Below are 12,249 nucleotides of genomic sequence, written 5' to 3' on the forward strand. Positions count from 1 at the left end.
GTCTTTGCATTTGCTTTTCTCCCTCACGTACACTATGCATGAACAAAAACAAACAAAAAACATCATTTGGTTGTTGCTTTTTTTCACTCATGCATTCAGACAGGCATCCGATTTGTTTGTATTCCTATGGTCGGCCCAGACCTAAACGGAACTATTTACTGATATACATAGAATCTCTTTTGAGTTGATTTATGCATGTCTGCCCTTGTGCGGACTTGTCCGTTTGTCGATGTAGTTTATTTAATCAAAGTACAGGTCGCATGTATTACCCTATTCGAATGGAAATTGAGGTTGGACGAACTCTATTGCTTTTGGTGTGAATCGGTTCAGAACCGAGCACGCTATGCCTGTGTTGAAGCGAGTTCAACAAAAAGTCCATGAATTGTCACTTCAATCAGTTTTAAATTTAAACATATGATTGAAACATAAGAACATACGTTTTACGGAATTTGGACTACACCATTTTCACATGTAATTCGAATAATTTCAGTTGTAATTCGAAGCATTTCACTTGTAATTTAAGAATTCCAATTGAATTTCGAATTATTTCATTTGTAATTTGAAAATTTCATTTGGAATTCGAATTATTTCATTTGTATGTAATTCGAATTGTTCCATTTGTAATTTGGATTTTCTTCATTTGAAATTCCAAATGAAAAAATTCGATTTACAAATAGAAAAATTCAAATTACAAATGAAAAAATTCAAATTACAAATGAAATAATTCGAAATTCAATTGGAATTCTCAAATTACAAATGAAATAATTCGAAATTCAATTGGAATTCTCAAATTACAAGTGAAATGTTTCGAATTTCAAATGAAATAATCAAATTACAACTGAAATTCTTCGAATTACATGTGAAAATGGTGTAGATATAAGTTCGTCAAAAGGGTTCAGATGTTTATATAGCTCCCATATGTATTTTCGACCGATTTCATGTATTTGATACCCCCAAACACAAAATTGGACAGGCATTTTGATTACATTTAGAAAATGTAACGGAATTTTATCCAGAAAAAGATTCGCCAAATTATATTGTAATCTTGGTGGTGTTGGGTATAATATAAGTTGGCTCCGCCCGACTTTCATCCTTTCCTTACCGGTTCTTTTTTTTTGTTGTCGATAGTTACCCTTGTGGAGATTATTAAAGTTCTTTAAGTACGAGCAACAACAGCCGGAATTAAATCGAAACATTATTCTTATCTAACGTTTCTTTGAATTTCCCCTTCTACTTTCGTTAGAGTTTAAACGGTAATAACAACAACTTGGAGTCAACTTTCATGTTTATTACAAGAACAAAAATATAACTTAGATGAAGTAGAAACCAAAAGGATGGGTAATGACACAGTGGTTTAAAGGTTTTAGTATAAGATTTTGTGAATTTATTTAATCCCATTTTCAAACTTTTTTCCAATGGGTAAATCTTTTAGTTTTTACAGATTTTTTTTTTGGGTCTAATAAACTGCAAATTTCTTATTTTGATGTTTTTTGTAGATATGTATGTATAAAGGTAATGATAAAGCCACATTAAAGAAGGTAGAAGTGACAATCAGCTGAGTTTTTCCCAAGTTTCGTAAAGAAAGTTTTTAGAATTTAATAGGAAGGCCTAATCCTAAAACCTCTAATAAAAAGGACAGTCGTAGGACTGTTCTAAACGCTTTATTATTACATTTTGATTCGAATATGTTCTCTTTTAGAGGATTTTCTAAATGTATTTAAAATTTTTCCAAGAACATTTTAAGAACGTACCTATTGATATTTTTATATTGCCCCCATGTACAAATTTGACCAATTTTTTTTTTGGTAATTTGAGCCCTTAATATAGCGCATTTTAAAATCTAAGACGCTTTTCACAATTTTTTAGTATAGGTTTTTTAGCCACAACAACGAACTGGTAAAATTTGTTCATTGTTCATAAACTGTGGCCTGCAGAGAGATATCGTAAAAATTCGCCCCCTTTAGTAAATGCTCACATATTAAACACCCTTTATATAGTATTTTATCAAAGGATGATTAAAGCGACAATTCCTCAGAAACCAAATATTCGTTCCAGGAGCTCATAACATTTGTTTTTCTTAATTTGTCAGTAACAATTTTGTGTTGATACTAAATAGCGGTAGATTACAATAGTTTATTGTTAAATTATACACAAAATTCATTGATTCCAAACACACACACATATACACATATAAAACAAGAAATACACCAAATGTCATAAAAATATTTTGATTGTTTCATACAGTGGGCGTCTGTAGACAACATTCGCAAATTATAGATCTCAGCATTTTTTAATCGAAATATATACTTATTGATATGATGATCTAAACAAACTTGTTCTTCGACGCTCACTGTAGGACAATATAATAGAAGCCCGTAAACATTAGAATGTAGTTTATGATTACTTTTTCTTTTTGTTCGCCTTTTTCATTTGATTTATTCAATTTGAATCAATCAATGTGAATGATGTGTTATGTTTGTGGTACTAACTACTATTGCTGTTAGTGTTATATATTACTTACGTATATATGTATGTGTGTGATATAAATTTTAAAGAAAAAAAAACAAGCATTATTATTTGTAGATGTTTTAGTAAAACTGCACCATTAATTTCTTCATTAAATTTAAACATTATACATTTTGAAACTATTAGGAAATGTACTGCGTCCATCGATTTAAAATCTCATCTAGACTTTTATTTTTAAATCTATGTTATCATGCCGTTGTTGTTGTTGTTTTTTTTTTTTTTTTTGTAACTTTATTTGTTTAGTGATTTTTCTCGTTACTTTGTTTGTACAAAGGAGATTCCAAAATGTAGTTATTTTTAAAAGTATTTAATTGTCCAATTTTTCTCTTATAGTTGTGTGTTGTTGTAAATGTCAATAGAACTGAAGAAAAGACTCTGATAAGAAACTTTCAATTTACAAAAAATTGGAACAATTTCTACATTTATTTGCAATTTGCCATTGCCCGGTAAAAGGCAAAAAGATGCACAAACATGTGTTTCTTTCTGTTAAGTTCTTTCGTCAGTATTGCTGTGTTCTCAACGCAGTGTTGCAATGCATTAAATGCTTTATTTCCTAAATATGAACCTCCATACAAACCTTTTTTCTAGAGCCTTCTCCTACTATTTTCAATATGAATAATACAAAATAAAGTTATAGAGATATCCGACATTTGCAAAGGCTGCATTGCAACACCGCATTTATGACCTCAGCCTATGTCTGTAGTTAAAAAAATTAGTATTATTAAATTTTGTAATATTTAAAAAAGACATCCATCAGTACTCGAATAAATATTAAAACAACACAAATAAAGTTGTCAAACAAACAAGGTGTTGTGTTCTTTGCAAAAACAATTTAGTTATTTTTCTTTTCCATGGGAAATCCCATTTCATTACCGTGTCTCTGATTCTGTTTGTTTGTGTGTGTGAACTTGCGTTTTTTTGTTATCTTGCGAATGTGAATTCCTTGTAATGTTTTACCTGCATACGTTAAAAAAAGAATCAATCAATTTAAAACATCAGAATTATGTTGAAGATGCGGAAACACCAGAAAATCCGTTCGACCAATTCCCAATCGAGTAACGACAAAAGCGCCAACGACAAATTAAAATGTTTCGAAATTCTTTGACTTGATATTTCAGTCACGTTATGCGTTTTCACCACAGGACACAGATTTCACATCATCGTATCCAGGTCCCTCAGCCATGAATCCACGCGGTCGGGGCGGTTATAATGATTTTTCAGGTGGTGGCAGTGCGATGGGTTCCATGTGTAACATGGCACCAGCGCAAAGTACAAATTCGCTGAACAGTGGCGGTGATGGTGGCGGCGCAGACACTCAGGCCGTCAATGGTACCAATCTAATTGTCAACTATTTGCCTCAAGATATGACAGATCGTGAACTATATGCTCTATTTAGAACGTGTGGTCCCATAAACACTTGTCGAATTATGAAAGACTATAAGGTAAGACTTTAGTTTTATTATTAAAAGAATTTGTTTTTAACACACCCGCACACACCCAAGCGCAAAGAACAAAATGATGAACGTTTTTAGTGCTTTTTGGAGATGTAGCCTCCTCTTCTAAGATTTCTCCATTCTCACCTCATGACAGTGTTCTCTTCGTTTAAAAAATGATGTGTCAACTGTCAACAACAAACTGACAGGTTTTACACTGGCCCTCACAGGATGATGATGATGATGGTGGTATGTGGTGGCATGTACTGCACATCGCATCAAATATTTAAAAGTTAAATTTATGATGAAACTTGACTACATACACAGTAGTCGGTGTTGAACAGGTGGAAAACAAAAGAATGAAAGGAAGAGAACATTTGTATGCACATGTGTCTATGTGTGTGTTTGTGTATTAGGGTTATGACTTTTTTTACAACCTCGTATTCCTGTATCATATTATGATTTTTCTCACCAATTTTATAGTTTCGTTGTTTCTCATAAATTTTATCGCCATATCATTTATATATTAATTATATAATATATACATTTGTTTCCATATATTATATCAATTGAAAGCGGTTTGTGCGTGACCTATTTCAATATTTAAATGGAATAAAAGTTGTTTTAGTTATTAATAGACAAACGGTCATTCATTCGCGCAACAAAAATAACGTTTTGAGATTTTTTTTCATTTCATAGCATTTTTTATAAAAATAAATTCAAAGTGGTTTGTGCGTGACCTTTTTTAATAATTAAATGGAATGAACGCTGTTTTTAGCATTAATAGGAAAAAATTCATTCATTCTCGCTACAGGAAATCGTTCTTCAGAGAAAAGTCAAAAAGTCTTAACCCCAGTGTGCATGTGTTGCAAACAAATTTTAGTACTTATCAACATTAACAACACGGTACAACTAGAAATGTTGTCTTGGATGCAGGACCAATGGAGATCATTGGAAGATTCTCTTTTCTAGTCCCATGAAATCGATCAAAAATTGTTACAGAGCCCTTGGCAACAAGTGCCAAAGAGATAAACAAGGTGGGTGTGATACCATGGTGTACGAGCAAAGAGAAAATCTTCTTCATCCACAATATTGGAAACGTTGTGCCGTGTATCTATTTAATTAATGATTCTTCCCACCAATTTTAATTTGTTCTTGTTTGTTTTATTTTTGCATAACTTACTACGACTACGTTTGCAGACTGGCTACAGTTTTGGTTACGCTTTTGTTGATTTTGCCTCCGAAATTGATGCCCAAAATGCCATCAAAACTGTAAATGGCATTACAGTAAGGAATAAACGTTTAAAGGTAAGTACATAATTTTGTTCATTATTCATTGCTGTTATCATTCTGTGTAGGTGTTATTCTTTTGTTAGATCGGTGGCAGGTTGGCTTGCTTTGGCTGTTGCGCGCATTCTTTGCCTAACCGGTTATCATCAGAATTGTTTTAAATTTGCACTTAAAAGTGAAGCTGTAAATCAATTTCCGTTTCCTTTGTTTGGTTCGGTTGCTTGTGAGTATTTAGGTTATGAGCATGATAGCTCTGCACTACCTGTGTGGAGGAGAAATCTCCGTTTGCCTTAATTGTTTCGCTGTGTACTCATGATGGTTTTCATAATTTTCTTCCATTCTACGTTTCTTCATGACAGCCTTGATTCAGATGCTTTGTCTGCGGTGCAATATTTGTTATTCCTGTACTTATTTAACACATACCGGGAAAAGCTTTCGCATCGAATATCCTCTTTAGTTTTTCCTGAATATTGATGTTGTTTTTATAACCAGCTCGGCTTCATGGTTTTATATTTCCATCCCATCTACGTGTCATGTAAAGATATACTGACTGACAGACAGCCGTGTAGATAATATTTGCCATGTAACAGCATTTTATGAAATGTTGACTTGTGACCCCAGTTTGTTCTCCATGAAGTCGATTTTTCTCACATCTTTTGTTTGCAAAGTTATCAAAGCGAAGATTGATGGAATAAAAAGTAATTGAAATAACAACGTGTTAGACAAGTGGAATGTATGACAGTTGTAATACGACTAGACAGAACAGACTTAGAAATCGCATTTTTACGATCTGAAAAAGTCGAGTCGAGTCCTGTTCTGGGTTTCTTTGTAGTTTTTAAGTTTAAGTTTAGAATGAATATTTCAGATATTCATTTCGGTGTAAATATTAACCCTTCCAATTTCCACAGTATTTTGTTAACCATGCCACACAATGTTTTAGACATTGATTTTCCTGCCCAAAACCCCCATTTTTTGTCGTCACCTATTGTTTATTTCTATATGGGATTCGAGGAGCTTATACCTGGAAAGTGTTTGCGGATTCTGAAACTACAATGTTCATAGATGAGAAAAATCACGTTTTTACGATTTTGCTTGGAAACCGCAAGTCCCATCGAATTGTAAGCTTAAGTTGGGAAATTGCATTCATGACATGGTTTTATAAGGAGGCGATACAGTCAGTTCATTGTCCCTAAAAAGCCCTAAAAATGTGAACTTTGACTGATTTATTTAAAAAGCGCATCTGCGATTTTGTTTTGTTTTTTGATTTTTCTCATCTATAAACATTGTGGTTTCAGAATCCGCATACACTTCCCAGGTGTAAGCTCCTTTCATTTAATGTTGGTTCAAGAGCACCTTGCAACGTCCCCTCATTTTCACTCAAGCTTTCCATTCCACCCATTCACAGTGATGGAGTTGATTGAAAAAAAAAACCGAAACTTATGTGTATGTTTCCGCACATGGCACTATACCGGAATAAATGGGCACGTGGTAGTTCGTTCATTCCTCGTCACCTCATCCCACCACCATCAATCATTTAATAACTCATTATTTCAATTCCATAAAAATATGCTATTGATTTAAGTTGGTCATATCGCACACACCTTTCTGTTTGTCCATTCTGCTTCTTCTTTTGTTCTGACATTTGTTTAAAATGTATTATTCCTTGGTAGTTAATTTGCATACAACCAACAAAAACTAATTAATCTTGTTTTTTTGGTTTATGCCGTTAATGCGAATGCCGAAGGAAGTCACAGCCTCTCTCACTCATACCTTGTGTAAATATTTGACCATGAAACACCATTTTGAAGAAGGATAAATCTTGTTTGTTGTTCGCATAACGCGCTTTGCTCGATGGCTTTCAATACAGAGTAATTTCCATTTGTAGCTGTAGTCCTTCATGAGGAAGTTGTTCCGTTTTTAATCTGCAACTAATTACATCAATTGTCACGCTTAATGGCAGCCAATTGAGTGTACGTTTCACGTGGATCGGAGTCATGCACACACCAAGAGTACATTTAACATCACAGACGTGATGAGAATTCCTATGTTAAAGCTGCAGAGACTGTTTGTTTGTGCCCTTGCTGCAGCAATCCACAATCAAAGTATCATTATAGAGAGTAGAGACGATTATTTGCTTTGCTAAACACCGATACGTGCTGTTGAAGCAGAAAGGTGTTGAGTAGTGTGCCGATTAGGTGTCACACAATTGAATGACAACAGCTGTGCATTGCTCTTCCAAACAGTAGTGTCATCGAAATACATAAATATTTTTAAGTTATTTTGCGCAATTTACTAATTGCTAGAATTCACTGTTTTCTAGGTTTCATATGCCCGACCCGGCGGAGAATCAATAAAGGATACCAATTTATATGTCACCAATTTGCCACGTACAATCACCGACGATGAACTGGAGAAGATCTTTGGCAAATACGGCAACATTGTACAAAAGAACATTCTCAGAGATAAACTCACTGGTAGACCGAGAGGTGTAGCATTTGTAAGGTAAGTTGTAGGCTGAAATAAAAATCTTAGGCGGAAATAACACAAGTTCCCCCTGATATCTATTGGTTAATGCTTAAATCGATATTGTCATTTTACAGATTCAATAAACGTGAAGAAGCCCAAGAGGCAATATCAGCCTTAAATAATGTTATACCAGAAGGTGCCTCCCAGCCTCTAACTGTGCGTCTGGCCGAGGAACATGGCAAAATGAAGGCCCACCACTTTATGAATCAACTGGGAATGGGGCCTCCCGCAGCCCCCATACCTGCGGCCGGTCCTGGGTACAACAATATGGTGCACAGAGGTAGACAAAATAGAATGCGTAATCAAAAAGTACATCCCTATCATAATCCCCAGAAATTCATATAAATTTAAAAGCTAAAAATTGATTTTACTTACTGCGAGTGCGTATTCTCAACACAAACAAGCACACATGCATATGAAGAAATTAGATTTGACCTGTATCGAACATAAATATAAATAAGTATATACACATTTACATATTTGAAAAGAAGTCATGACAAGAAAATCCCATCTTTATCAAAATACGGGACATACATATATATCTGAATTATAACAATATAATTAAAGTAGTAATCTTCTCACCTTCCTCCATTCGTATGAATATTGACACATTGAACACCCAGATTATCATGATCAATTATTGGCATAAAAATGTCACATTTTCATCTGATTGAATTCTATTATAAGTATGGAAAAAGAAGTGGGCGGTACTACATCTCTGTTCAACATAACTTCCACTCATTTTATTGAATATATTATAACATTACTATGGGTTTGAAATAATTTCTTTCTTATTCGACAAATTCTTAAACGAGTAATTATTAAAGATTTCCATTTAACCAACTTTTATAGAAACATATAATTGAGATAAAACAATTGTCAGGACTTTATTAAAAAATCTATATCCAGAATATTATCTGGATCATATATGTATTATTAACAATAACAATATAACAAATATATTGAATCTTATAAGCAGCATATATTAAATTAGTATCATTAATAAGACAAAAATCTTTAAAAGGAGTTAGTTTTGGCAAATGAACTGGATGACCATGGGCTCCAGTTTTTTTTTTTTTTTTTTTTTTAGTTTTACAGATTGAATGCATTTTACCACTGGAAATTTGCGCATTGTTGCCAGAAATATTTAGTCCAAGTTCAAATTTGTTTATAATTGAAATAAATCATGTTAAATTACGTTTGTCTCATGCGAAGTCCAACAGCTGATGTGGCTTTTTGAAAGAAATTGGAAAACATTCAGGGCAATCATGAATAAAAAATCCGTGCGATAATTGTTCTTTTTCTCCTAGTTCACAATTTATTAATTCCATATTTATGTCCAACCAGGGAATTTTTTTCTCGATTCGGCGAGAATATTCCATAATTAAGTGATTCTAGCAGCTTTCAACATTTCAAACCAGTAAGGAAAAGACCAAGGCCGACTATAAGATACCCTACACCGCTCTAAATATGCAAATATAGATTACATTGGATAAAAAAATATATGAGAGAAATATCTAAACCTGATGCCATTTCAATATAATTTGGCAACATAATTAATAATTTCAAGTACGAATTGGCGATTTTAATATAATTGCAAACTTATTTCTGGTTCGAATTCCGGTACAAACATTTAAAATTTCATCAAAATTGGACATACATAGCGATGTTGGTGCACTAAATACCTAAAATCTGAACCGATTTCATTATAATTTGGCGGACCATTTTTTAGACCAAATTCCGCCACAAATTTCGAGTTTCATCAAAATTGGACATATGTATATAGCGTGATTGTTGCACCAAAAATCCAAATCAGAACCGATTCTTACCAAAATAAAAGGGTTCGTTCTTTGCGACCTGTACTTTGTTTACAAAAATACTTGGACATACGGACATGTGTAAATTGCCTCAGAAAAGGGATTCTATGTATATCCCTAGAGGAAATATAGACCCATAGCTGTTTCGTTTCATTTTGCATGTTACAAACTAATGCACAAATACATAATACGCCTTACCACAGTGTGGTGTAGGGTATAAATCAATGGCGAACGAAACAGAATTTAAGAGAATATGAGAGAATTTAACATTTGCCGTTTTTCATGGTTTTTTATAAATTCTTTTTTAATTGTGAAAACAGAATTTTAATCTAAAATCGTGCTTGAAATTAATTATTAAAAATGTTTTTCTTCGTAAAATTACATGATGAAGATCTCAAGAGAATCTCTCAATCGTATGAAAATAACTTTTGATAAAAACAAAGGAACTAGAATTAATGTGTCTGGCATATGAACCATTGGAATTAGTGGCAATGAACAAAATTATGGTAGCAATTATCAAAAGTGAGTTACTGCTGGACTTGCAGTATTTTTTGGAACAGTTATATAAAGGCTGTGCTTTTATTTCTGGCAACATTAAACAAGCAAAAACCTCCATAAATTTGTTTCCCCGTATATTTTGCTAATTTTCGAATTAACTTCAAAATACAATCGCAATAACAATACCAGTAATGACATCTACATAAATATATAATGTTATCTTTAGATTCTCAATATACATACATATAGATTCATATATAAAACAGTTTAATTCAAGTAATACAAAAATAAAGAAAATATTGAAAATCACTTATCTTTGTAGAAGATTAGAAATAAATACTTAGTTTCTTAACAACCACAACAAAAAGTTATTTTTTTTTTTTTTGCAAAAAGTCTGTGTGTGTTTTTCTCATAAAGCATTTGAAGAGTAAATGCATACAAAACAAAAAGATGAATACAGAAAGTCATCTTTAACGACGGGAAGAATATTTTTTTTTGTTTTTGTTGTTTTTTTTTACTTCTAGCAAAGTATTCCAAATGAAAATGGTGGGCGTGGTAAGTATACGCCAACCGATATTTCCACTTCCAAGAGATGTTTCCTTGTATTGCTCTCCCACACAATGATATCGGTATCCCGTGTTCTCAACCAAAACAATTCCATTTTTTAAAAGCAATTAATTTTTTTTTATTTTTTTTTTTTTATATGAAAACAGCTGTTAAAGGAAAATTTGAATGAAAAGATATGTTTATTTATTGTCCTAAATGAGGTGAGAAATATTTTTGTTGTTTTTTTTTTGCATATGCTTATATATTTTTTAAGTGAAACCACACACTATTTTTTAATATCGTTTATAAAATATAAATCTAAATGTATTCATGTATTATAAAAGGGCGTCTTAAATACATAAGTGTGTCCAAAATAGCTTTATGGCTAAGCTTCATTTATGTCTTTGAAGATGTGCATGAATCACAGACACGAAAACAATTGGTAATATTATAATTTAAGGCCCAAAATAATCAAACATGTTTTTTTATTTACTTGAGAAAATCCATTATTTCATAGAATTATTTGAGAATGATATTAATAAATCTTAGCTTTATACTAAATATGCAGCGGAGCGGTCTCATATAAAACGCAGACCCTATACCGAAAGGGGAAATTAGAGTAGCAGTATCTTCTCTCACAATTACGAACCAATGAATTCTTTTACTGAAGCATGAAAAATATCAGTTTCAATATTGTTCTATGGAGATTTGAAGTCTGTATTATAGGACTATTTAAGAAAAAAGTATCTTGAAATTAACCACCGAAAGAAGAAGGAAATACCTTCTTAACGATAATCCGTCTAAAATAAATAAGTAGTAACATAAAGACTGCAAAATTCGAGCTCCTAAATAATTTATTAATTTATAATGAACAAGAACATTTCGGGTACCTACAGTGCCAAAATTATGAAAAGTGGACTTTAAATTGTACAACTCAGAAATACGGGAACCAATATTTTTCGTATGCATCTCGGTAATTTTATTTATATACGAACATTCAGTAAATGGACAATATAACTATTTTTTTTTTTTAATTTTGCCTGTTAGGACAAAGATCACTTTTTTATTATTTTTTTATTCGTTGGAGTTGAGCTGAAAGATCGAAGGAAGCCCAACTCCAAAAAAAAAATAATAAAAATTAACATTGAAAGTTATAAAAATTAATAAAAATATAGCTTTTTTATTACTACGAAATGGGAAATTTAGTAAGCTTTCGAAAATGGAGAAAACAATAAAATCGGTTAAAAGAGATGTTCAATTTTTGGTGTTTTAACTTTCTGACTTTTTGTTAATGTTTTGTATTTTTAACTTTGGAACCCTAGTATATATAATTGTTTTTAATTAGAAAAATTATAATAAGAATCATGCATATTGGGGGTTGCAACAATGAAAAATACAAAATATTAATAAAATGCAAACCACAAAGAATACGATATTATCTAATTATTTACAAAAATGTTATAACGGGAGAAATTGACATTAGCGGTATTCACGAATCGTTGTAAAGTGGTATAGTACGTATACCTAGTAAATCTTGTCAATAATGCAGACATACAACTGTTTTCAATTGCTCTGTTCCTTTACGTGCAGGTTCTTAAAGTTTTACCACTTTT

At 32.2% G+C, this 12,249-nt stretch overlaps 1 protein-coding gene across 11 annotated transcripts in view; it reads left to right on the forward strand.

The window, feature by feature from the left end:
- Positions 1 to 12,249, forward strand: part of LOC141397610 (sex-lethal homolog) — a 79,898-nt gene that overhangs the window by 56,205 nt on the left and 11,444 nt on the right. For 4 of the 11 annotated variants that reach the window (XR_012411446.1, XR_012411445.1, XM_073974132.1 and 1 more), the window contains exons 4-7: positions 3,645 to 3,968; positions 5,160 to 5,267; positions 7,570 to 7,751; positions 7,850 to 8,054. Coding sequence is in view for 9 of the 11 variants with exons in the window: in XM_073974132.1 (XP_073830233.1) it covers positions 3,645 to 3,968; positions 5,160 to 5,267; positions 7,570 to 7,751; positions 7,850 to 8,054 (819 nt within the window). In the remaining 2 variants the exon portion in view is untranslated. Of the gene's footprint in view, positions 1 to 3,644; positions 3,969 to 5,159; positions 5,268 to 7,569; positions 7,752 to 7,849; positions 10,458 to 12,249 lie in introns of those variants that run through there. The other 7 variants (XM_073974139.1, XM_073974136.1, XM_073974134.1 and 4 more) reach the window with 4 other exon arrangements.

This window comes from Musca autumnalis, unplaced genomic scaffold (genome assembly GCF_047663935.1).
Source record: "Musca autumnalis isolate F117 unplaced genomic scaffold, ASM4766393v1 scaffold_3, whole genome shotgun sequence".
Classification (NCBI taxonomy): Eukaryota; Metazoa; Arthropoda; class Insecta; order Diptera; family Muscidae; genus Musca; species Musca autumnalis.